Source organism: Plecotus auritus (genome assembly GCF_963455305.1).
Source record: "Plecotus auritus genome assembly, chromosome: 6".
NCBI classification, from domain to species: Eukaryota; Metazoa; Chordata; class Mammalia; order Chiroptera; family Vespertilionidae; genus Plecotus; species Plecotus auritus.
In genome coordinates this window covers 131,896,296-131,923,326 of record NC_137773.1, presented here as the reverse complement: position 1 = coordinate 131,923,326, position 27,031 = coordinate 131,896,296, and the positions used below count along the sequence as shown (strand labels likewise).

Genomic DNA, 27,031 nt, shown 5'->3' with positions numbered 1-27,031 from the left:
GTGATGGGCCATGCATACATGCATACAAGGTTCTTGGTTGATTGTTTTTATAATGTTGAGTCTTGAGACGTCTTTATAAATCCTAGAAATAAATCCTTTGTTGGACATGAGATGTGTGAATATTTTCTCCCAGTGTGTGTGTGTGTGTTTTTCTTCACCCTCTTAACATGGTCTTTCACTGAGCAATAGTTCTTAATTTTGATGAAATATAATTTTGGGGAATTTTTATGGGTTATGCTTTTTGTGTCATGTCTAAGAACTCTTTGCCCAGCCTAGGTTTTCTTCTAAAATTTTTATAGTTTTACATTTCTCCCGTGTTTAATTATAAAACTTTAAAAAATAGTTTTACAATTTACACTTAAATCTATGATCAATTTTTAGTAATTTTTTTTACAAAGTGAGAAGTTTAGGCTTGGGTTCTTTTGTTGTTGTTTACTTGTTTTATTTTTTTTTATGGATGTCTACTTGCTCCACCCTATTTATTGAAAAGACTGTCCTTCCCCCATAGAATTGATTTTTGCACCTTGCTCGAAAATCAGCTTATTGCACTTGTGGGGTTAAATGGGTCATCTATTGTGTTCCATTGATCCATTTGTCTGATTATTTAAAAATAGAAGATTTTTAAAAAGTCAACTGGGGGTCTAGTGATAGAAGTATTGGAAAAATATCTTTTTGATTTGGCAATTAGTGGTCAATAGTGACATTAATGATGAAGTGGTGGTTTCTAGAAGCCAGATTGCCAAGAGCAATGGGTTCTGGAGTGAATGAATGTTTTTACACCCAGGTACCTATTTTAGATTGTAAAACACTAAAAGGCAAAACTGTGGAGGAAGAGTGAGGATGTTAAACACATAAGCAGAAATATCTCTTATAATTCACCCAGCCTCATATTAGATATTTATGAATGTTTAGGGGTTGTTTAATATCAGTTCTTATACCTAGTAAAGAGGAAATCCATAGCCAAAATCTCCAGAAAAGTTGGGAAGCAGAAGGAGAAGGAGGACACGTATTTTCAAACAACAAAAAACTCAGAATAGCTAAAATGAGGGTCTTCCAAAGATCCTCAATCCATATGGAGGTATCTTTAGTCCTCTATCCCCAAGGGGAACACTAAAGGAATGGAAAAACTGTATCCCTCTCTGGGAACATATTGTATAAATTCCTCTTTGGTATAACTAGCTCCATGAGTTTACATATCCTTTGCTGTTAAAGAAATTTCTCATGTTGTCATCTTTCCACCAATCATATCTTAGTCCCTTATTATCCATAGTCTTTTTTTTAAATCTCTGACACCTAGCATGTGACTAGCAAACAATAGATTCTCAATAAGTAATAATCATTACATCAGTACTAGAGGTCTGGTGCACAAATTTGTGCACATTGAAAAGAAATTAATTAGAAGAAATATTTTAATATCACTATTCACCCTTTCTCTATAATAGAAGTGTCAACCAAATTCATGATCGACAATGACTGATGGGAACACACCTGTTCAACTGGCGCCAGCAAGGGTTTTATATATGTAGATAAACTTGCTTAATTAGACCTGCTTTCTGATTTAGCTAAACTTTTTCCAGCCCAGTGAAGTACCCCAACTTCTCTTTAAAGTAATTGTCAGCAGCAGAGCCGTAAATATCAACACAAAGCAGATTATTATTGTAGATCATGCAGGGAGAACAAAGGGTGAAACATTTAACTGTAGCAGTGTTTGACTATATTCTGCGCAGTGAGAAAACCTGAAGTCATTTTCATGTTCCACCATTTCTTACTTCTTTTCAGTCGTGTCAAGTTTCTAAACTTTCTAAATTTCCGTTTTCCAGCTAATGAAAAGAAAATAGGATTCTACCAAGTCTCCTATCTACCTTCTGTGAGGATCAAATGAGATGAGGCATGTGAAAATGCTTCACAGACATTTGTTTAAAGTGTAAAATGTTTGCACCTGGCTATAAAGCAAATCAGGTTCCTGGGCTGAAGAAACTCCAAGGAGGCTAATTGCTAAGGAGAGGAAGCGGGTGTTGCTACATGACATCATTACCCGTCGCCCACAGACACTGTTTCTGGGCTGGGCTGGGCTGTGGGCCACATTTTGTGCCATGGCGTCTTGGCAGTGTTGGCTGGAATTTGGTGGGCTGTCGGGGTGGTGGAGGGGCCTTGTTGCATTGTCGGCGCCAGGTCCATGATGCCATTTCTTTGTAAATGGCTAGTGTGCATCATGGCAACTCCTGTGTTGAGTCTCTGCCCCCTGGTGGTCAGTGCGCATCATAGCGACTGGTCAGACAGTTGGAGGGACACTTAGTATATTAGCCTTTTATATATATACTAGAGGCCTGGTGCACGAATTCATGCATGGGTGGAGTCCCTCGGCCTGGCCAGCGATTGGGGCTGTCTCACCCAGTCCCGATTGGGGCTGGCCGGCCAGGGGGAGGGACTGTGGGAGGTTAGCTGTGGGAGCATACTGACCACCAGGGGGCAGCTCCTGCGTTGAGTGTCTTCCCCCTGGTGTTCAATGTGCATCATAGCTACTGGCCAGTCATCCAGCCATAACCGTCGCTTAGGCTTTTTTATATATAGATAGATTAGATGCATTTCCTTTGTAATTGTCATTTTGAATTTTCTTTCAGTTTTTTGGAATAACAACCATAATATTTAAAATGAATTCCCAAATACCAAATAGCAACAATATAACTCTTAAAACTCATATTGCCATCTATGACATGCTTGCTCCTTTGGGCAAAGAAAATAAAATCTGTTTCTAAATTTCTTTCTTTTCAAGAATGGCACTTAGCAGGTGGTCTTAGAAGGAGCTACTTTGTAATAGTTTCTTTGAATAGTTTCAAAACAATAAATATAAAAAACTGAACTCACTCCTTTCTTTTTAATTTCACTGGTCATCTGTCAAAAGCAAACAAAAAGACAATTAAATCAAGTAGAAATTTTTAAGTGATTTAATTTTTTAAATATTAAAGTATAGTTTAAAATATATGTAATATTCTTTACAATACCAATTATATTGAAATTGACTTAAAATAATTAAGAATTAAAACAGCATTCAAATAAACTTTTTAAAGAGAAAACAAAAACTTACTATTGGAGGATCATCTGGCTCTGGTGATAAAGGTGTTCTTTTACTTAGTGTTTTGTCTAATTTTTTTTTGGCTCCCTCAATTCTGAAATATATAATTTAAAAATGTATGTATCTCTTGAAGATAATAACATTAGGACATATTATTAAAACATTACAATTTGAACATTTTTTCAACTATACTTAAAGAAGAGAGACTCAAGAGTTCTTTATCTTACCGAATTTTCTATGAGAAATAAATCCCCAAAAGCCATTACCAATGAGATCTTAATTTTCCAATTATTCATGTGTAATGTAAAAGAATGAGATAAAAATCAATTTTTTTCAATTATAGCTTATTGAAAAATTTTAAAGTTAATCCTGATGCATTGTGGGCCTTTATATGTATTATCTCTCTTCATTACCACCCTTCAGAGAAACTTTCCCTTATCCCTTATATAAAGTTGCACTTCCTTCACTATCATCCCTTTTATCCTCACTTACTTTGATACATAGCACTTAGCACCATTTGACATATAATATGTTTTATCCATTTCTTATCCCCAGTGCCCTGTAGAGTACCTGGCATAGAGTGGCTGCTCAATAAATAGTATTTAATGTACAAACTTATCACCCATAAAATACTCCTTCATCTGTAAGTAAAGTTACATCATCATATAATCCATCACCAAATATGTATTGAATGCTTATATTATGCAAGACACTTTACTAGGTTTTATTAAAATACTAGAGGCACGATGCACGAAATTTGTACATGGGTAGGGTCCCTAGCCCTGGCTGGCGATCAGAGCCAATCCATGGGGCAACTGGTGGGGCAATCTAGGGGGCCCCAGCTGGCACCTGCTTTGGCTGGCTTGGCACCACCCGCTCACCGGCCCTGCTCCCTGCCGCCTCCAGTTACCTCCCTCTGTGGGGTGACCAGCAGGGCAATTGGGGGCCCCCGCTGGCACCCACTTTGGCTGGCCTGGGGCCTGCAGGCTGGGTGCAGCTCCGGCATTGAGCATCTGCCCCCTGGTGGTCAGTGCACTTCATAGCGATCGGTCATTCCACTGGTCATTCCGCCATTCGGTCGATTTACATATTAGGCTTTTATTATATAGAATTACAGCAACAAATCTCAAGGAATTTAAACTGAAGTGATAAATAGATACAAACAGAGTGCAAGGTATGGGACCCTGATGATTCAGAGGAGGGGAAAGTTCAGTTCCACCTGGAGATATCTATAAAAGTTGCAGGCTACATGAACAAGTTAGTATATGCAATGAGCTTCAAAGAAAGAAGAGGATTTCAGGTAGCGATGTGGTTTTCTTGGGTAGCTGGATCTAAAAACACAAAGACCTCAGAAATAGGAAGGCCAGGAAATGAACAAAGGAAAAAACAGGAGTAGGAAATTGTCTAATTTTCCCAGAGTTTATGAGGCCAGATGAAGATAAGTTTGGAGAAGTGGATTGGAATATCCAGTCAAAGGCCGCAAATGTCAAGCTTTTTTACTCAATAGACAACGCAGAATCACTAAGAGTTTTTGAGCATAGGAACATTAGGAAGAGAAATCTACCAATTTGGAAAGGCTAAATTCACTGCAAGAGATGGCCAAAGCAGAGAATATGCAAGGAAAATTAAAGAGACCGGAGGAAAAAAACGGGAGGATATCAAGCATGACAGGAAGGAGGAAGAACAACAATTGAAGGAGGTAAAGGAGATATGATTAGAGGCAAGAAGAGAACCAAAAAGAATTTTGAGGAAAGGAAAGGAAATTAGTTAATTTTTGAGGAAAGGAAACCATAAAATCATAGACTGGTAAACTCCATAAAGACTAGGACCATGTCTGTTTTGCTATCTACACCACTTAGATAGTGTACAGTAAGGTCAATAAATATCTGTGGAATGATCAGAACAGTGGATTTGGAAAAGATCTCACATGTCTAATTCAGTACTAATGTATGAAGAATCTAAAAAATATCAAATTGAACCCCAAATGGATGAGGGGGATAACATTCATCACTTTCTGCAGGAGCCAAATTTATTGTCATATTCTTTGAAACAAATTTCTTATGTTGAATTGTAATCTTGTAACTTATATTCTCTGGAGCTATTTACAAAATGTCATATACTTCTTCTTTGTTATCCTCCCCAAACTTAATAATACCTATCCAGTTCCTTCAACTATTCTTGTCAAAAAAAAGTTACTATTTATGGTAAGCTTATTATATTCTAGGTATTGCCTTAAGGTCTTTATATACATGGACCTCATTTAACTCTAAAAAAGTTATATAGATCTAAAAAAGTTATATAGATCAGTTTAATTGTAAGGAAAATAAAATTTGCAACAATATGATCATTAACAATGTAACAAATAGTAAAATTTAGTCAGTTGCAAAAATATGTATAAATGAGGCAAACCAAAAAGGGAAAGAGAATTCAGAAAGAGAAGCAGAAATTTACCAAGAGAAATTTCCCATTTTATACTTCAGTGTTAGGTTAGAATCGTACAAATAAGTTCACTGTCTTTTTCTTCTTAGTTATCACCAAAACCCTACAGAGTCAGGTACCTAGGAAATTCCCAGTAACTGCTGAATTAAACTGAAACATCCTTATCACAGCTTTTGGTGAGTGGTTTTAATTTCCACTAAATTGGAGGGGAAAGGACAGGATGTTGAACTATATTTTCTTTTGTATGTAAAAAAAATTTTAAGTACAAGTAGTTTCAGGATATATCATTAAGACCCTGGCTTGGTGGCTCAGTTGGTTTGAGCATCAGGATTTTGAGCTCAATTTCTGGTCAAGGCACATTCAGAAAGCAACCAATGAGTGCATGGATGGATAGAAAAACAGGTTGATGTTTCTCTCTTTCTCTCAAATCAATAAATTAAAAAAATTTTTTAGATATCTTATTAAGTATTTGTTCAAATGCAATGTTATTCCTAGAGGCCCAATTACTTGGTTTTACTCTCAAGGACCAGTATGATTATAAATATATAAAGAGGAGGAATCGTATGGTGCTTAAAATATGTGAACCCTAGAACCAGATTGTGTGACCTTGGATAAGTTATTAACTTCTCTGCAACTCAGTTTACTCATCTATAAAACAGAGATAACAGTAGTACCCATCTTATAGGGCTGTTGTGAGAAATATAGGTGAAGTGATAAAAACAATGCTTAGAATAAGCACATACAGTACATCACTCACTGTCATTATGATTACTTTTCTATTGTTTTCCTAATTGAATTTTAATATGGTATAAAACTGTTTATGAAAACCTACATAGTTAAAGCTTTTTATTTTTAATTTTTAAATTACTAGATAAATTAAACATTTTAATATGGAAAATACTAGTACTTTGAGGTACAAGAAGAAAATTTATATATTTTTAATTTGATTTTAGAGGAAGGCAGAGAGAGAAAGAGAGAAACATCAATGAGAAAGAGAAACACCAGAGGAACACAGATCGGCTGTGGAGATCAAACCCGCAACCTAGGCATATGCCCCAACTAGGAATTGAACCACCACTTTTTGGTATATGGGAGGAGGCTCCAATCAACTGAGTCACATGGGCCAGGGCAAAAATTTAGGTATTTTTATAACCTTGAAGTAGAAAGAGATTCTTTTATAAAGATGATGTCAATGACAGAAATCAAAAAAGAAAAATTTAAAGTTCTTGGAAATTAAAAATTAAAAACAAATGAAAAATTGGGAGAAATATATTTGACCCATTATTTTGGTAAATGATCCTATATAATAAAGGGTTAATATGCAGATAGACTGAATGGCAGAACAACCAAACAGCCAGTCACTATGACATGCACTGACCACCAGGGGGCAAGCGCAGAACATGGCAGGCATCGGCCACAGTGGGATGGTGGAGCAGGTGAGTGGAAGCCCCAGACCAAGGCAGGGCGCTGGTCGCTGTCATCGGGATGAGCCTCTAGTGGTTCCTGAAAATTCTTTGCTTCTGCGCACTGCAGTCCCACCTGGCGCTCACACCTGCCACTCACACCGGCCGGCACCTGCAGCTGGTGCCCAGTGCCGGTCCTGATTGCTCGGCACCATCAGCGGGTGCAAGCGGCGGCTGCTGGCCCTGATCACCCCTGAGGTCTTCTCCACCTCCCCTGGTCCTGAGGGGTGATCAGGGCAGCAGTCGCCACTCACACCCACTGCTGGTGTCAGCCGCAATCGCTCCAGGCCGTCAGCAGGTGTGAGCAGGGCCAATGCCGTTAGCACGTGGGAATGGTGGCAGCGGGAGCTGGCTACCAGCAGATGGGACCAGGGCCGTGGCAGGAGGGGCTGGGCGGGGGTGTGGAGGATGGGTCAAGACCCGCCCCTGTGCCTACTGCAGCCTCGTGGCCCACAGTTCCTTTCAAGGTACATGAATTCGTGCACTAGGCCCCTAGTAACTGTATAATGAGCCCTGAAAGAAAAATGACCTATGGACATGATAGAGAGTTCACAAAGAACTAATCCAAATATCCCCAAAAATATGAAAAAAGTTCTATCCCAATAATAATTAGGGAAGAGCAAGTACAATATCAAGGAGACTTTATTTCCCCTTTTTTACCAAAGATGATAAAACACTAATACCCAGTGTTGGCAATGGTATGGGGAAGAGGATGGTCTTTAATTCATTGCTGACAGAAATGAAAATTCACACTTCCCAAGGCAATTTGGCAATATATGAAAAATGTATACCTTGTTTCTAGGAATTTATCTTAAAGATATAAAGGTGTGTGTAAGAAATCAGCTACTAGGATATTTATCACAGCACTGCAAAATGTCCAGAGAGGATTGATTATATACTTTGTAGTGTAAAGATAACAATGGAAAACAGTCATTAAATATAATGACTTACTGACATAAAAGAACTTCACAATGAAATGAAAATACAAACTTTATACAACAGTAGATTAAGCATGGGTGTATAAAGCTTTTTACGAAAATACTAGTGCCCCAGTGCACGGATTCATGCATATTGAAAGAAAATTAGTTAGAAGGTTGTCAGCAAAGTGGGACTGGGCGAGACAGGCCAGACACGCTCTGGAGCCAAACTTCCATGGTCCCTCCCTGGCCTGCCGCACCTGGGGTGGTGCTGTGGCTCAAAGCGTGTGCGTGGAGTGAGTGGGGGTCCCTCTGGCAGGTGGGGTCCCTCGGCCTTGCCTGCAGGGATCAGGCTGAAACCAGCTCTCCAACGGGATGTCAGACCTCCCCCTGAGAGGTCCCAGATTGCAAGAGGGCGGTTCTCGGGTGACGCACCCCGGAATCGGGCTCCCTCCTCTCTGGTTCCAGGATGCGTCACCTGAGAACCACTGCTGCCAAGTCACTGCAGCTCTTGCGTTGAGCCTGCCCCCTGGTTGTCAGTGTGCATCATACCTACCAGCCGGTCAGATAGTTGGATGGTTGCTTAGTCTTTTATATATATAAACTAGAGGCCCGGTGCACAAAATTCATGCACAGGGGGTGTGTGTCCCTCAGCCCAGCCTGCATTCCTCTCACAATCCAGGACTGCTGGCTCCCAACTGCTCGCCTGCCTGCCTTCCTGATTGCCCCTAACCACTTCTGCCTGCCAGCCTGATCACCCCCTAACCACTCCCCTGCCAGCCTGATTGATGCCTAACTGCTCCCCTGCCAGCCTGTTTGCCCCTAACTGCCCTCCCCTGCCAGCCTGGTCACCCCTAACTGCCCTCCCCTGAAGGCCTGGTCACCCCTAACTGCCCTCCCCTGCAGGCCTGGTCACCCCCAACTGCTCTCCCCTGCAGGCCTGGGTCCCCCCCAACTGCCCTTCCCTGCAGGCCCAGTCACCCCCAACTTCCCTCCTCTGCCAGCCTGGTCACCCCTAACTGCCCTCCCCTGCAGGCTTGATCGTCCCCAACTGCCCTCCCTTGTAGGCCTAGACCCTCCCAACTGCCCTCCCCTGCTGGCCATCTTGTGTCCACATGGGGGCAGTCACCTTTGACCACATGGGGGCAGCCATCTTGTGTGTTGGAGTGATGGTCAATTTGCATATTATTCTTTTATTAGATAGGATTAGATAAGATAGAGGCCTGGTGCATGGGTGGGGGCTGGCTGGTTTGCCCTGAAGGGTGGCCTGGACCAGGGTGGGGGTTCCCTTTTGGGTGTAGGGCCACATGGGTGAGGGGCCTGTGGTGGTTTGCAGGCTGGCCACGCCCCCCGGCGACCCAAGTGGAGGCCCTGGTATCTGGGATTTATCTTCTACAATTGAAACTTTGTAGCCTTGAGCAAAGCCAAGCCTCCTGCTCACTCTGTGACTGCTGCCATATTTGTTGGGATTTATTTATCTTCTATAATTGAAACTTTGTAGCCTTAAGCAGAGGCCAAGGCAGGCCAGGGCAGGTGGAAAGCTTGGCTTCCTCCATTGCCGGGTGCACGAATTCCAAGCCTCCTGCTCTCTCCATGGCCGCAGCCATCTTGGTTGTGTTAATTTGCATACTCACTCCTGATTGGCTGGTGGGCGTGGCTTGTGGGTGTAGCGGAGGTATGGTCAATTTGCATATTACTCTTTTATTAGATAGGAGATAGGATGAACACAAAATCATTTCACTTGAATTCTAAACAAGAATTATTTACTAATATGCTACTTACACTAACTGATTAATTGTCTTCTTTTGCTCCTTGGATCTTCTATACTTCAGAAGCTTACTTTGTGTTGGTGTATCCACACCTATGTCTTCAGGAGGATGAACAATGGGAGGTAACTTCAAGTTCAGAGCCTCCTTTTCTGCTGCAATGGCAGCTTTGTTTGGATCTGACATCTTGGTCTCCTAAAGATTAAAATACTATATTCTAAGGAGAAAAAGTCCATAAAGCCATTATTATAAAAATTAGCCTCTATATATTGATAACATACCTTATATATCAATACCCAAAATTCTAGGCCTTTTTAGATCTTCCACCCAAGTATGGTATTAGTCTTCATGGCAGTTGAGGCACTCTCCCTCCCGGGAACACGCTGGTGCCTTTCCCTTCCCCCTCCTTGTCCAAGGCACATTACCATTAGCTTCCTCACTCCCAAGCTCCAAGGGCCCTTCCTTTACCTCTATAACTTGTTTCCTAAGGCCATTTCTTCCAGGAATTACTTTTTCTACCTCTGTGATTTACCAAATAAATGTACTCTTACCAACACACACACACACACACACACACACACACACACACACACACACACACTAAAAGAAAACAAGAATGGCAGTTGAAATAAATAGGCAGGGATTCCTGTTAGAGTTCTAACCATCCACTTGCTATGAAAAAATGAAAAAAATCACTTCCAGGTTAGGGCTTCAGTTTCCTCAAGGATGAAATTTCAGTTCTAAAATTCTCTGTTCAAATTTTCCCTAAAATGCAAATCACAACAACAAATCCAGTTTTTGAGGTATAATCTCTCTCCCTCCAAACCAATTTAATATCATTAATATTTAAATATCAATGTTGTATCTTAGTTTTGCTACCTTCCTAGAAAGTGATACTATAATAAAGCAAAAGTAAATGCTGGACAATTAACTGTGATACCAACTGCATTTACCGCGGATTCCCAAAGAATTTGGAGATCCCTGCCATGAAAAAGAAAGTATTTCTGCAGGCATCTATTTGGTGACCTCTTGGCTTGAGAGAGGGGTGAAAAGCTGAAGACAAATAAGTACCTGTCTCTTTTTCACTACTTCTCAGCTGCCCAGATAAGAGGGAAATGTTCAGTGAGCTTCTCTCCTGGCGAAAGAAAAAGGAAAAACGAGGGGCGAAACTTCAGGAACCCCACAGACTCCCCGACTCCCGCCGAGGTAGGCAGTAACCTGCCACAGATACAAAGTTGTCAGTCGCCATGGAAACTGCCCCCTCGCAGTTGGAGAGATTGGGTAAAGGTTGCCTGGAGAGGCAGTTGCTGAGCTGCAACAGATTAGGACTACCTGCCACAACAATAATTCATTACTCAAGTAAATGGAGGGTGGTTGAGTGAGATTTTTTTTTTACCTGTCTTCCTTTGGAAGGAGTCCAGGGAATCAGAATCTTCAAATTGTGGGAAATGGCAAGACTGGAAATTTGGATCTGTTGGAAAATAGATGTAAACACTCGCTTCAATTGAGGATCGAGTGTTCAAGTGTCCCCATAGTAACTTCTCTATAAATATTGTAACTAATCAGCAATATAATTTATCATGTTTCTATATTTGGTATTTATTTATATAGCACTTTTTCTTCAGGAAATCATTGGCAAAAAAAGGTTAAGGTGTGTAAATTTTATGAGTATGCTTGGAATCAGAAATGTGAAACTTTGTTATTTGAGGTTGCACAATGGATATTCCATCTTAAGGATAATAGCTTAAATACTATGTGCACAAATGAATGGGGGAAAATAAGTCCTGGGTGTGTACTGATGGCTTATTCATTCAACAAATACTAGTATTTGAGTATCTATTTGCCAGTCACCATAGTATAGGCTACACTGTTGTGTCTGGCGCACAGTAAGTCCTCTATGGGGGTGACTGGATAAAGAAGATAGAGGGATTAGATAAAGAACATATATGCATACCCCATGGGCACAAGACAATAGTTTGATGAAGGCTAAGGGAGGGGGAGGAGGGCTGGGTAGAGGTGGACAAAGGGTGGGGAAAAGGAGGACACCTGCAATTATGTCAACATTAAAATTAAATAAAAAATAGCTTAAAATAAATAAAAATGTCATCTGAGTGAGCAAACAAACAAATTAAGTATACTTGTAGCTTGTAAAAGCAATCTATCTTTCTGTAGAAAACAAAATATTTGTATGTGATGGTTCTTTGACATATCCTTACAAGGACTAAAGGGAGAACAGCAGTCTTTTATATCCTAGACTAGATGCATCTTCTCCCAGTTATTTAATCAAACACTAATCTAATAGTGCTGTGAAGAGATTTTTGCAGATATAATTCAAGTCCCTAATAAATAAGGAGATTTAGGTGGGCCTGACTCAATCCGTGTAAATCCTTTTAAAAAGACTTAGCTCTGGCCAGTGTTGCTTGCTCAGTGGTTAGAGCGTCGGCTGGCACACCAAAGGGCTATAGGTTCAATTCCTAGTCAAGATCAGGTACTTGGGTTACAGATTCTATCCCTACCCCCAGTCGGGGTGTGTGAGGGAGGCAACCAATCGATGTGTCTCACACAGATGTTTCTCTCTCTCTTCCCCTCCCCCTCTCCCTTCCATTCTTTCTAAAAATCAATGGAAAAAATATCCTTGGGGGAGGATTAACACACACACACACACACACACACACACACAGGCTTAGGCATTCAAGGAGTCTGACTCCAAACAGAAGCTAACTCTACAATCACTCGCCCTCTCTGGATTTTCCCTTCCCAACAGCCTACCCTACAGACGTTGGACTTGCCTAACTAGCCTCTACAATTGCAAAAGCTAATTCTTTGTAATAAATTTATATATATATATATATATATATATATATATATATATGCAAATATATATACATACATACATATGGATACATATAGAGAACATATGTAATCTACTGGTTCTGCTTACCTCATTTAACTCTAATACAATGCATACCTGTTTTAACAGCATAATTTATGTAGGCATAATTTACATACTCTAAAATTCACCATTTTAAAGTATACAATTCAATTATTTTTAGGAAGTTTATATAATTGTACAATCATTACCAAGGTCCAGTTCTAAAATATTTCCATCTTTGCAAAAAATTCCCTTGGGTCCAGCCAGTGTGGCTCAGTGGTTGAGCGTCAAGCCATGAACCAGGGGTCCACAGTTCTATTCCCTGCCAGGGCACATATCTAGGTTGCGAGCTCAGTCCCCAGTAAGAAGCACCTGATTAATGATTCTCTCTCATCATTGATGTTTATATCTCCCTCTCCCTCTCCCTTCCTCTCTGAAATCAATAAAAAAATATTTTAAAAAAAGTTCCCTTGGGCTGATATTCACTCAATCCCTACTTCCACCTCCAGCTCCAAGCAACCACTATTTTGCTTTTGGTCTATATAGACTTGCAATTCCTGAACATTTCATATAAATGGAATCATATATTATGTAGATTTTTGTCTGGCTTCTTTCACTTAATGATAATTTGTTTGAGGCTCATGCATGAAGTTCATTCCTTTTTATTGCTGAACTAGTAGCCCTGCGCAGGAATCCATGTGCCAGTAGGTCGCTGCCACCCTCCTGTAGCTCTCTGCCCACTGCCCTGCCCTCCTGTCATTCCCCCCAACCCCCTCATAGCTTGCTGCCCTGCCCCCTCCTGTAGCTCTCCGCCACCCGCTTGTAGTTCACTGCCTCCTGCAGATCCATGATCCGGTCGTTATGTGGTCGGTCGTTACACCTCACGGAGTAATGGATAATTAGCATATTCCTCTCTTATTATATAGGATAGTCTTCCATTATAAGAACATATCATGCCGAAACCGGTTTGGCTCAGTGGATAGAGCGTCGGCCTGCGGACTGAAAGGTCCCAGGTTCGATTCCGGTCAAGGGCATGTACCTTGGTTGCGGGCACATCCCCAGTAGGGGATGTGCAGGAGGCAGCTGATGGATGTTTCTCTCTCATCGATGTTTCTAACTCTCTATCCCTCTCCCTTCCTCTCTGTAAAAAATCAATAAAATATATTTAAAAAAAAAAAAAGAACATATCATGTTTGTTTATCCATTCACAAGTTGGTGGACATCTGGAGTGCTTCAGTTTGGGGCTATTATGAATAATGCTGCCATAAACATTTGTGTACAAATCTTTGGGTGAACATACATTTTCATTTCTCATCAGTAAAAGCCTAGAGTAGAATTGCTGGGTTGAATGGTAAGTCTGTGTTTAACCTTTTAAGACACTATCAAACTGTTTTTTCAAAGTGTCTGAAAGATTTTACATTCCTACCAGCAAAGATTTTCTCCTATGTTTTCTTCTAGTTTTAGGTTTTATATTTTGGTTTATGATCCAGTTAGAGTTAATATCTGTATGTGGTGAGAGGTGTGGATTCAAGTTCTTTTTTTTTTTCTCTTTTGCATACATATATAATTGTTCCAGTACTATATGTAGAAAATTGTTCTTTCCCTCACTGAACTGCCTTTGCATTGTTGTTGAAAAAAATAAATTGGCCATAATTTCTGGACACTGATCTGTATGTCTATCTTTATAGATCACATTGTCCTGATTAGTGCAGCGATGGCTATAGTTTTAAAAGTGGATAGTATTAGTGCTTTAACTTTGTTCTTTTATAAGAAGTAATTTGAGGGAATGGAGGCAGGAGGAGGAGCAGAAGGTTATAGGGGGGATAAACGGTGATAGGAAACTTGACTTAGGGTAATGAACACACAATAGAGTGTACAGATGATGTGTTGTGGAATTGTGCGCCTGAAATCTGTATAATTTTGTTAACCAGTGTCACCCTAATAGATTTAATTAAAAGAAAAAAGGGAAGTACTTCTTAATATTCTAGGTCCTTTGCATTTCCATATAAATTTTAGTATTAATTTATCAATGTCTGTAAAAGAGGCAGCTGGAATTTAATAAATCTTTTGCTTTGAAGGAAAGAAAAAATATGTTAACTAACTAAAGATATTTAATTTGAGGCTTAAAAATCCTTCCTTATAAGCTCTATTTCTGAGTCTAAGGGTTAGAAATATTATTTACAAGAACAGATTATTTATGAGAGCACTTATGGATATGACACCAAAATGTGATTCTCTAATACTACACAAAAAGTTTCATCTACTTCTTTTTTTAAAATATTTTTATTGATTTCAGAGAGGAAGGGAAAGGGATATAGAAAGATCAATGATGAGAATCACTGATTGGCTGCCTCATGCACGCCCCCTGCTGGGGGCGATCAAGCCCACAACCTGGGCATGTGCCCCTGGCCTGAATCGAACCTGGGACCCCTTAGTCCACAGGCAGAAGCTCTATCCACTGAGACAAACCAGCTAGGGCTCATCTACTTTTTAATAGAAAAATTGAGGATGCTATGTTTTATAGTATGCATTGTTTATTTCAAAATTAAAAAGGGGATTACAGGAAAAATAAATGAGTTCATATATTTAAGAGTTCTTAATGGAGCTAAACTGTGATAGGTTTCACCTGAGTTCTTCGAATTTTTTCAAACTAATTTTTTTATTGTTGTTATATACTAACATTATACTTTATACTAAATTATATAGCTATTTCATATATTATATATACAATGCAATACAGTATAGTATTATATAATATATGTTATCATTATAAATTATACAATCACCAGTTATATTTAATATGAAATATAGTAAAATATAAGAAAGAAATAGAATTGTTGGTGGGAGTGTAAATTGGTGCAACCACAATGGAAAACAGTATACAGGTTCCTCAAAAAAATTAAAAATAGAACTATTATATGATCCAACAATTCTACTTCTGGGCATATATACAAAGAAAATGAAATCACCATCTCAAAAAGATGTCTGCACCTCCATGTTAATTGCAGCATCCTATATAATATAAGAGTAATATGCAAATTAACCATCACTCTGCTACACCCACAAGCCACGCCCACCAGCCAATCAGGAGTGAATATGCAAATAAACCCAACCAAGATGGCTACGGCCACAGAGAGCAGGAGGGAGGCTTGGGTTTCCCCAGCAATGGAGGAAGCCAAGCTTTCCGCCTACCCTTGCCGGCCTAGGCCTCCACTCAAGGCTACAAAGTTTCAATGATAGAAGATACATAAATGCAAACAGAAATGGTGGCAGCCATGGAGCTGGAAAGAGCAGGAGGCTAGGGTTGCCCCCAGTGATGGAGGAAGCCAAGCTTTCCGCACAACCTGGCCGGCCCAGGCCTCCACTTAAGGCTACAAAGTTTCAATTATAGAAGATACATAAATCCCAAAAAAAATGGCTGCTGCCACATAGCAAGCAGAAGGCTTGGCTCTGCTCCAGGCTACAAAGTTTCAACTGTAGAAGATAAATAAACCCCAGATACCAGGGCCTCCACTTGGGTCGCCAGGGGGCGTGGCCGGCCTGCAAACCACCACAGACCCCTCGCCCAGGCCGCCCCACCCGTGCACCAGGCCTCTATCCTATCTAATAAAAGAGTAATATGCAGGTTGACCATCACTCCAACATACAGGATGGCTGCCCCCATGTGGTCAAAGATCCTGCCCCCAGGTGAACACAAGATGGCCACCACAAGATGGCCAGCAGGGGAGGGCAGTTGGGAGGGACCAGGCCTGCAAGGGAGGGCAGCTGGGGGTGATCAAGCCTGCAAGGGAGGGCAATTAGGGGTGACCAAGCCAGCAGAGGAGGGAAGTTGGGGGCGACCAGGCCTGCAGGGAAGGGCAGTTGGGGGTGACCCAGACCTGCAGGGGAGAGCAGTTGGGTGGGACCAGGCCTGCAGGGGAGGGCAGTTAGGGGTGACCAGGCCTGCAGGGGAGGGAAGTTGGGGGGGACCAGTCCTACAGGGGAGGGCAGTTAGGGGTGACCAGGACTGCAGGGGAGGTCAGTTAGGGGTGACCAGGCCTGCAGGGGAGGGCAGTTAGGGGCAAAAAAGTTAGGCATCAATCAGGCTGGCAGGGGAGTGGTTAGGGGATGATCAGGCTGGCAGGCAGAAGCAGTTAGGGGCAATCAGGAAGGCAGGCAGGCGAGCAGTTGGGAGCCAGCAGTCCTGGATTGTGAGAGGGATGTCCAACTGCCCACCTGGATCAGGCTTAAACGGGCAGTCGGACATCCCTCGAGGGGTCCCAGATTGGAGAGGGTGCAGGCTGGGCTGAGGGACACCCCCCCCCCGTGCACGAATTTCGTGCACCGGGCCTCTAGTTATTAATAATAGCCAAGACATGAAAACAACCTAAGTTTAAGCACTTACTGATAAATGGATAAAGACAATGCAAAATATATAGATACAGTTAGATAGAATATTATTCAGCCATAACAAATAAAGAAATCCATCTTGGGTGGGTGGCTCAGTTAGAGCATCATCCCATACACCAAAAGGTTGCAGGTTTGATTCCCAGTCAGGGCACATACCTAGATTTTGGGTTTGATCCCTGGTCAGGGCACTTATGGGAGGCAACCGGTCAATGTTTCTCTCTCACATTGATGCTTCTCTCCCTTTCCTTCCTCTCTCGCTTAAATCAATAAAAACATTTTTTTAAAAGAAACTGAATTCATAAATACAAAAAAAAAACACAAAAAAACAGATTGCTGGTTGCCAGAGGAAGGGGAAGGTGGCAGGGCAGGGGAGTGCAAGAAATGGTTTAAGGTGGTCAAAAAGTAAGAATTTCCTTCATATTCAGTAATGTCATTTTAATGATTTGCTTGTGCTTAATCTATTAAGTTTACAGTAATCTAACCAAACTAAACATAATAAAATAGCCGATCATGCTGTTGATTCTAAAAAAATAAAAATATAATAAGAAGTTCCAGTTATAAGATAATCAAGTTCTAAGATGTAATGTATACGTAGTATGGTACTAAAGTTAATAAACTGTACTATATATTTAAACGTTTCTAAGAGAGTAGATCTTAAGAGTTCTCTCACAAGAAAAAGGGAAAAAATTTTACCTGTGAAGTGATGGATGTTAACTAAACTTATTGTGGTAGTCATTTGGCAATACCTGTTTATACATATAACTAATCATTATATTATATACCTTGGACTAATACAATATGATATGTCATTATATCATCGAAAACTGGAAAATTTAAATTTTTTTAAAGAAATAAATATAAGAGTTTGGTCCCTTAAATATAAAGCAAATAGAGCCGGGTATCTCAGTGATTTTGATCTCCGGTCAGGGCCATGTTTCTCGCTCTCTCTCTCTCTTCCTCTCTCTAAGTCAATAAACAACTAAAAATTTTAAAAGCAAATGAAAATTATTAATTTCTTTTTGTTAATCCTCATCCAAGGATATTTTTCCTTTGATTTTTAGAGAGAGTGAAAGGGAGAGGGAGAAACATTGATGTGAGAGAGATCCATTGATTAACTGCCTCCCACACCTGTCCCAACCAACCATTGCCAGCAATTGAGCCTGTAACTGAGGTTACAGGGGTTGAAACCGGGACCCTTCAATCCGAGGGCCAATGCTCTATCCACTGTGACAAACCAGCTAGGGCATTTTTAAAAGATATGTTTTTATTGATTGGAGAGAGAGAGAAAATAATCAATCAGGGGCCTCCCACAAGCCCCCCACTGGGGACTGAGCCCACAACCTGCACATATACCCTGACCAGGAATCAAACCGTGACCTCCTGGTTCATGGGTCGACGCTCAATCACTAAACCACACCAGCCCGGCTATTAAATTTTTAATATATTAGGAAGATTACCCTGAAGTGATATCACCAGGTACTACTCACAAATTCTGTGTGCTATCTCTCAAAACTACAGTATCACGTTGACCTTAAGTAAAAAAAGATGGAAGTATATTCATGATCTATGCTGTTAACTGACGTTATTAAGCAAAGTGAAGGCAATCACAAAAAACTAGTCTGCATACACTAATCTTTGCAGATATATGTGCAAGTAAAAGAATAACCCCATTAACCTTAACTTTTGATTACTGAAAGTTAGATTGTGTTTCTTGGTATGGACTGAAAATGGATGAATATAGATTTCTATTAGCCCCTTCTCCTTTTGGTATCAGGGAAAGCATAGTATTAGTTCAGTCTTTCAGTCTCAAATTTTAATTATATTTATTATGTACATAATTGTTATAATTTAGCCTCATAAATATATATATAGCTTCAAACACACCATTTATTATGTATTATTTTCAAATTAAACTTTCTATGGCAAGTTGTGGCACTTTCGGAACACTTTCAGATACTTTCTCTTGAAAGAATTGACAAAAGATAGTGAAAGGTACTGAACTATGGTTATAATACAATCCTATTTGTGTAAAAAAGTGGAAGGGTATATATTCATAAATATTTGTGTATGCATATGAGTCGGGGTAGAAAGATTACTTTTTTCACTACAGGTATATTTTAATCTTTCAAAAAATTAAAAAAAAAACTAAAAGAAAGAAGTATGATACTTCAAGACATCTGTCTCAAAACCAAGATTAATATTGCTACTGGAATAAATTAGATCAGCTTGCTTAAAGGAAAGTTAATTTTCTAATTGGGTGTTTATCTTTAAATAAGTTGATTTAATATTGAGTTGTGCAAAGTTGTATGAAGGAAAATGCTGGGGACAAGAAAAATGTCATGTTAATATTGCTACATATGGGTGCTATAAACTGGAGTACTAAGATTTATTTTCTTTCTTCCTTAGGTCGGCCAGTTGATGTAATGTATTGACTTTTATCCCTATATTGTAACCCTGGACTTCATATATTGTCAGTATCCAGTCACCTGTGGGGGCCGGGGAGGGCAGGAACAGAAATTTCAAATGGCTGCAAAATTCAGCCTCCTTCAGAACACAGTTCAAACAGTTTATTTTCCTCATGGTAAGCCAGGGGGAAAGGTATGGTTTATTAATAAACACCCAATAAACATCCTACTTGTAGAATAAGGTAGTATATATAAATAGGTCATTTGTTCATAAAAGACTTCTCAATTGGTTCTTTGAATCTTCAAGGGCTTCCCCCCTCCTTGAATTAGTCACAGAATAACAATTATATTAAACACAAAAAAATCAGTTTCTTGAAATACTTTCTTCATTAGGCTTTCAGTGAAGCTACACTTAGTTCTCCCTACTCACTGGCTATTCTCAGTCTCCTGTCATTTACTCAGCAATGTCTGTGTGACCTTGAACAGGTAACAAGCTCTTCGGCCTCACATCTGAAGAAGACATTTTTAGCAAAGTCATCGCTCATTAAATGAGAACTACTACATATTGTTCATTGTTATTAACTACCACAAAGCTCGGCTCCGCGCGTCGGCGCTGGCCCGGCCTGAGGCGAACCCGCCACACCTCTGAAGAGGGCGAGCAGCGTCGGGAATGCAGTGGAGAAGACTGAGCAACGCTGGCCACGCCCGGAGCCGGACCGACTTTCCGGGCGGAGCTCCCTCGCTCTCGCGCAGTTCAGCCCCAGACGGCGCGAACGGAAAGCCGGCGGTAACGGCTCAGGAGAGGCACCTCCTCCTTCAGCAAGGGGAACGCGTGACACGGCCCAGACACTTCCGGTGTGGTGCATCTTTCCTTCCATCCTCTAACTGCACTTTCGATAAAACCATGGAGTCTAATATTTCCCTTTGGCGCTTCTATATTTTCTTCATTTTCCCCTCTTTATGATTCAACTTGAGGATAAAAATTAATCTTGGAGCTATTAGAGACAGACGTGGCTACGGAAAGAAAGGAGCACGTGAGCGGCCCTGGCGAAAGTGCTGGGCTGGAGCACGTCCGCCCTCTCCTCATCGGCCGGAAGTTGCGGGACTGAATGGGTCCATGAGCCGGAGGCGGCAGCCGCTCTGTTAACACCTGAGGCTTAGCGGCCGCTTGTAGTGTCTGCCGCTGGGCCACCAGGTTCATGTGGAGGCTCCCAGGCGCCCGCGCCGCATTTCGTGGGGTCCGCGCGGCCGTGGAGAGACACAGTCGGGCGGAGCCGGCGGTGGGCTCGATGGAGCGCGCTGTGGTGCGCTGTGTGCCCTCAGAGCCTAAGCTAAGCCTGTCGTTCTCGTTGGCCGATGGCAGCCACAAGAACATGCAGCGCGACCAAAGCGAGCCGCTGGGTCGAGTCCTCAGCCGGATCGCCACCAACGCCCTTAAAGGCCACGCTAAAGCGGCCGCGGCCAAAAAGAGCCGAAAGAACCGGCCAAACGCAAGCGGCGGCGGAGCATGTGCGGGGTCTGGGTCTGAGCAGGCTGCGGCCTGCGAGCCGGTGGTGAAGCTGTACTACCGGGAGGAGGCAGTGGCTGAAGATGTGCTCAATGTGGATGCCTGGCAGGACGGTGCGGTGCTGCAGATCGGCGATGTCAAGTATAAGGTGGAGCGCAACCCGCCCGCCTTCACCGAGCTGCAGTTGCCACGGTACATCATGGCCGGCTTCCCGGTTTGCCCCAAGCTCAGTCTCGAGTTTGGGGATCCCGCCGGCTCCCTCTTCCGCTGGTACAGGGAAGCCAAACCGGGATCGGCAGAGCCTGAGGGCGGGGCCCCCTCATCATTGTCTCCCTCCTCGCCTAATACCAGTTGGACGAACACGGGTGTGGACGAGCGCGTCTACACCCCGTCTAATGCCGATATCGGGCTACGTCTCAAGCTTCATTGCACCCCAGGCAATGGGCAGCGCTTCGGACCAAGCCGGGAGTTGGAAAGTGTGTGTCTAGTGGAGGCTGGGCCCGGCACTTGCACCTTTGATCACCGGCATCTCTACACTAAGAAGGTGACGGACGACGCTCTCATCCGCACTGTCTCCTACAACATCCTCGCCGACACGTACGCCCAGACTGAGTTTTCGCGGACCGTCCTGTACCCGTACTGCGCCCCTTACGCCCTGGAGCTCGACTACCGTCAGAACCTTATCCAGAAGGAACTCACTGGCTACAATGCCGACCTCATCTGTTTGCAGGAGGTTGACCGCGGCGTGTTCACGGACAGCTTGGTGCCGGCCCTCGAGGCCTTTGGGCTGGAGGGCGTGTTTCGAATCAAGCAGCAGGAAGGCCTAGCTACTTTCTACCGAAAGTCCAAGTTCAGCCTCCTTAGCCAGCATGACATTTCTTTCCATGAAGCCCTGCAGTCCGACCCACTTCACAAAGAACTGCTGGAGAAATTAGTTTTGAATCCAGCGGCACAGGAGAGGGTGTTCCAGAGATCTTCTGTCCTTCAGGTGAAGTAGCTCCGCCAGTCTCTTTACATACTCATCCATTTTTAGGGTCCTGGAAAGGGAGTGTGGGTGGGGTTGCTTCTAATTGAGTAAAACCATCCAGATTTTACTGAAAGGTGTTTGCTCTTGTATCTTCAGCACAAATGTTAACCGTCATTCGTTCATTGAGCAAGTACTTATTGAGCACTCCAGTGTGCCCATGGTGCAGGTTGCCTTGAACAAGACAAACAGGGACTTTATTAGTGCTTATAACCTAGTGGGAGAGATACATGCTAACTACAAGAATAATGGTAATAGATAATATTTTCTTACTACTTGCCAAGAACTGTTCGGACACATTTCTAACGTACTTTAGTGTCTGACATTTTTTACAAAGTGCTCCATAAATACTAGCTATTCTTTTAATTTTTGGTTCATAGTAATCCTATTTCCATTATTTAGATATTAGCCTTCCTATTTTATAAATGGGGAAATGGCCAAGTTTACTTATCCAAGTTCATTAGTTCCTTGGTAGCTGTCCTGGGCATCAGATGGACTGTCACAGTACTCATGTTCAAGTAACCCTTATAGTAGCCTCACACTGTTAACACTGCCTACCTCTTCACCTCACTTCATTCCTCACGTAGAGTACAATATTTTGAGAGTTCACATTACTTTTATTACAGTATATGCAGTGTTATATTGTTCTATTTTATTATTATTGTTAATCTCTTACTTTGCCTAATTTATAAATTAAACTTTATCATAGGTATATGTGTATAGGAAAACATAGTGTATATATAGGGTTTGGTACTTTTTGTGGTCTCAGGCATCCACTGAGGATCTTAGAATATATCTCCCATGGATAAGGAGACACTACTCTATTCAAAAACTTTTAGCCCTGGCAGGGTAGCTCAGTTGATTAGTGTCATCCTGATATGCTAAAGTTTTGGGTTCCATCCCGTCAGGGCACCAACAGGAATCAACCAATGAGTGAATAAATAAGTGGAACAACAGATCAATGTGTTTTATTTCCTCCCTACCCCTCCTTTTTCCTCCTCTCTCTCCTTAAAATCAATTTAAAAACAACAACTTTTAACAAAAGTTAAATTTCATAGTTATGATTATACTTCATCAGTATGGGAAGGATATAGAATAAAATGCTATTTCATCATATAGTCTTAGATTAAAAAAAAAACATTCAGGCGATTGGCAGATAACAACTGAAGTCTTGAAACTTTCTGTATGTTTTAGGTTTCTGTTCTTCAGTCTACAAAGGACTCTTCTAAAAAGATATGTGTTGCTAATACCCATCTCTACTGGCATCCCAAAGGTAGGTTTTATTGGTTTTCACAAGTGACTTAAACATGGTAACTTAAGGTCAATAAAGCTGTTTTACACAAATATATATATTTTTTTAAGTTTTATTGATATAATTGACATACAGCACTATACAAGTTTAAGGTGTACAACATAATGACTTGATTTGCATACATTGCAAAATGATTACCACAACAAGCTTATATAGATACCAAAAAAGGGTGGTGTTTTATTTTTCTTGTGATGAAAATTTTCAGGATTTATTCTCTTAGTAACTCTCAAATATCCATACAGCAGTGTTAACTATACTCATGTTGTGCATGAAATCCTCGGTACTTAGTTACCTTATAACTGAAAGTTTGTACCTTTTGACCACCTCTATTTAATCCCACACACACACACAAATACACATCTTGAATGTCACACAAATGCTGTAGTTTATGTTTCTTTCTTTGCTTTGTTTTGTTTGTTTTAACTTAAAGGCAACTTTAAAAGGTACTTACATTAATGTTTTTTATATTCATAGGTGGGTACATTCGTCTCATTCAAATAGCAGTAGCCTTGGCTCACATTAGACATGTCTCATGTGATCTGTATCCTGGCATACCAGTTATATTTTGTGGGGACTTTAATAGCACCCCATCAACAGGAATGTATCATTTTGTCATCAATGGCAACATTCCAGAGGATCATGAAGACTGGGCTTCCTATGGGGAAGAGGAAAGATGCAACATGTCTCTTACCCATTTCTTGAAACTGAAAAGTGCTTGTGGTGAACCTGCTTACACAAATTATGTTGGTGGCTTTCATGGATGTCTGGATTACATTTTCATTGACTTAAATGCTTTAGAGGTTGAACAAGTGATTCCACTACCTAGTCATGAAGAAGTTACCACCCACCAGGCCTTACCTAGTGTTTCTCATCCCTCGGATCACATAGCACTTGTATGTGATTTAAAATGGAAATAGATTTGTGTTTAATGGAATTTAAGTCTGCTTTAATAAGAGATATTTAATATGAATCAAAGTTTATGTGTAACCTTCAAAGAGGAAAACTAGACACTAGGTTCTTAGTTCTTACCCTACTAGTTGTTTTAATGTCTTCATTACATGACTTCATCATCTTTGCATAATATAGTTTCTGTACTCTTCCCCCCACACACACACTTGGAGGAAAAACAAATATATTTATGACTGGCAGGGAACATTGAATTATTGTGTACATTTTATAAATACTTTTTTTTTTAGCCTCGCTATTAAGAATTTTGTAAAATACCATTTGAATGATGCTATAATTTTTCTATCATAACATTTCCAATTGAATCATGTTTATATAATTAGGGGCGAAATGCATACAAGTTAAGGTGAGAGGCCTAAGTTCTGATATGTGAGAGGAATAACATTAGGGCTTACCTCTACCTCAATTTGGTTAGCAATTTAATACAACTTGAGAACTTTAACAAAAGATAAAAATATTGTTTCTCATCTTTCATTTTTCAATTAACATAGTTTCATTCTCTTATTTTTAGGATTTTAGCTATTAGTACAACTAAATATGGTACAAATGAACATATTCATATATTTTTTACTGCAGCTCATTTTAACTTTTAGGATGCAAGCACAATTTATTATTCAAAGTGAATAGCAACTAAGTCAACTTTATCCCTTTAAGTACTCTTGCACATGAAGTGTTCATAAATTAACAGAATGTGACCATGTGATATTAGAAAATACAGCACAATATATTATGAGAAACTGCTTACTGATGTGGGCTTTAAATTTTGGATGAACTATTGAGCATTTCTACGTTAGAAGTATTTTTGAAATTGTTGGTTTTATAAATAGAAAAGGGAGTAGTGTGGCTTTTGAGGGTCTTGGAAATAAACATCCTTTTATAGGCTTGAGCATTACAATTTGAGTTGCAGGTAAACATTATATATATAATTTATATACTGTAAAAAAATTTTTAATATGAAGCCAAACTTTCTAAAATTAGAAATTACAGTTTTACTGAATGGTATCTGGTCTAGTGTGTTAACCAAGCTTGTCTAACTCAATTATCACCATACCTAACTTGTAATGCTTTAGCTGTTGTTTTTTTGATGTTTGGGAAAACTAATGTTATCTCATTTCTGCATTTAATTTCCAGCTTAGATATTAAAAGCCCATCCACTTCAAGAAGAGCTCTTTCCACAGTTGTGAGAGCCTTTGTTCCAAATTCTTTCATCTCTTTCATCTTAAACCCAACACTATGAGAACTTTACTCTTGATAAAGTAGCCCATACTTTCATATTCTGCTCACTATCCATTGTATTTTTAACTCTTAGTTTAGTAAGTTTGAGAATGAGAAGGTTTTATATGCACTTTAAATTGAGCTTTGAAGTACTTAAAAGTACTTGAGGGCCCTAACCGGTTTGGCTCAGTGGATAGAGCATCGGCCTGCGGACTCAAGGGTCCCAGGTTCGATTCCGGTCAAGGGCATGTACCTTGGTTGCGGGCACATCCCTAAGAGGGGGTGTGCAGGAGGCAGCTGATCGATGTTTCTCTCTCATCGATGTTTCTAACTCTCTATCCCTCTCCCATCTTCTCTGTAAAAAATCAATAAAATATATTAAAAAAAAAAAAAAAGTACTTGAGGGGGAAAATTAAGGATCTTTATTACAAAAAGCTATAAATGAAAAATTGATGTTACCAAATTGTGCTTTCCTAAATAACATTTTTGAGAGCATTTTAACATCAGTTTACAAATAAATAAATATTAAAGCCAGAAACTGATTCTTTTGAAAAAACTTTTTTTTCTTTTTAAAATTTGGTTTTGGTCTGCCTTCAAACAAATATGTTGACAGGGTCTTACAATAACTTGAGAGAAAACAAAAGCTTCTAAGCAAAACATTGAGAAACACTTTGAAAGAAAAAGTATAACATGATATACTCATGCCCAAGAGAAAAACATATAGGTCCTATATTAACAACATGGCTAGCTAAATTGAACTCTGGTCAGAAAAACTCTAAACACATAAAACATTCCACATCTGGAATCTTTAAATTTTTTATTTGCTGACTAAACAGTGTGATCAGATAGTATATAAGCATTTCAGAATATTTGAATATAGAATATTAAAAAGTGCCACATACTCTGATTAAATCTTCGGTATACAGATAGGTTAGTATGATTGGGAGTCCAAAGGTAAGGAACACTAAGAAAACTGAATAAATATCATACCAAAATTTCCTTGTATTCCAGTTAGAATAAAGCATCATTCAGAAATGTTTGTGTTTAAAGCCATCGTTGTGACTGAATTATTCAATGATATTTGGATTTTTAGTACATTTAATAAAATATGGGAAGTCTAACAACTCTATGGTGAACCACATTTTAAGATATCTTTAGTTCTTTTTTAAAAAAATACATTTTATTGATTTTTTTACAGAGAGGAAGGGAAAGGGACAGGGAGTCAGAAACATCAATGAGAGAGAAACATCGATCAGCTGCCTCCTGCACACCTCCTACTGGGGATGTGCCCGCAACCAAGGCACATGCCCTTGACTGGAATCAAACCTGGGACCTTTCAGTCCGTAGGCCAACGCTCTATCCACTTAGCCAAGCCAGTTAGCCAAACCAGATGTCATTAGTTCTTACTGTAGGAATGAAACAATCTAAAATTTTATATTGATTATAAATAACTAAGAATATATAGAACACATCCTGTTACTGAACTTTTGCACAGTTGCAACTTCAGTATACACTGGTAATTGATTATTCATTAGCAAACATCATTCCTGGCTATAATGTAACATTCTTTAAAATTCTGAATACTAATATCTATTGTTTCAAATTTCCAAGAATTTCACTGGGTTAAGACTTTTCTGAGAGAATTAAGACCTGATCATCATCAAAATGTGATTTCAGACTGTA

General features: G+C 40.3%; 3 protein-coding genes across 3 annotated transcripts in view; 1 reads left to right on the top strand and 2 right to left on the bottom strand.

Annotated features, from left to right (window-relative positions):
* Positions 1-9,844, bottom strand: part of DNAH12 (dynein axonemal heavy chain 12) — a gene marked incomplete at both ends in the record, with an annotated part of 228,478 nt that extends 218,634 nt beyond the window's left edge. Inside the window, 3 exon segments of the mRNA XM_080674339.1 lie at positions 2,866-2,892; positions 3,086-3,167; positions 9,675-9,844. Coding sequence (XP_080530465.1) covers positions 2,866-2,892; positions 3,086-3,167; positions 9,675-9,844 — 279 coding nt within the window.
* Positions 1-27,031, bottom strand: part of DNASE1L3 (deoxyribonuclease 1L3) — a 969,732-nt gene that overhangs the window by 393,111 nt on the left and 549,590 nt on the right. The gene's annotated exons all lie outside the window — the stretch shown is intronic.
* Positions 20,410-25,707, top strand: PDE12 (phosphodiesterase 12). The gene is made up of 3 exons (XM_080673891.1): positions 20,410-21,819; positions 23,050-23,128; positions 23,642-25,707. Exons 1-3 carry the CDS (start codon positions 20,524-20,526, stop codon positions 24,082-24,084), a joined length of 1,818 nt encoding a protein of 605 aa, XP_080530017.1. The 5' UTR covers positions 20,410-20,523; the 3' UTR covers positions 24,085-25,707.

Excerpts from the sequence above, each read along its gene's own strand:
- PDE12 (XM_080673891.1), top strand. The coding sequence starts at position 20,524 with ATGTGGAGGCTCCCAGGCGCCCGCGCCGCATTTCGTGGGGTCCGCGCG. Across the intron at positions 21,820-23,049 it reads AGAGATCTTCTGTCCTTCAG|GTTTCTGTTCTTCAGTCTAC; the intron begins GTGAAGTAGCTC and ends TGTATGTTTTAG. Across the intron at positions 23,129-23,641 it reads TCTCTACTGGCATCCCAAAG|GTGGGTACATTCGTCTCATT; the intron begins GTAGGTTTTATT and ends TTATATTCATAG.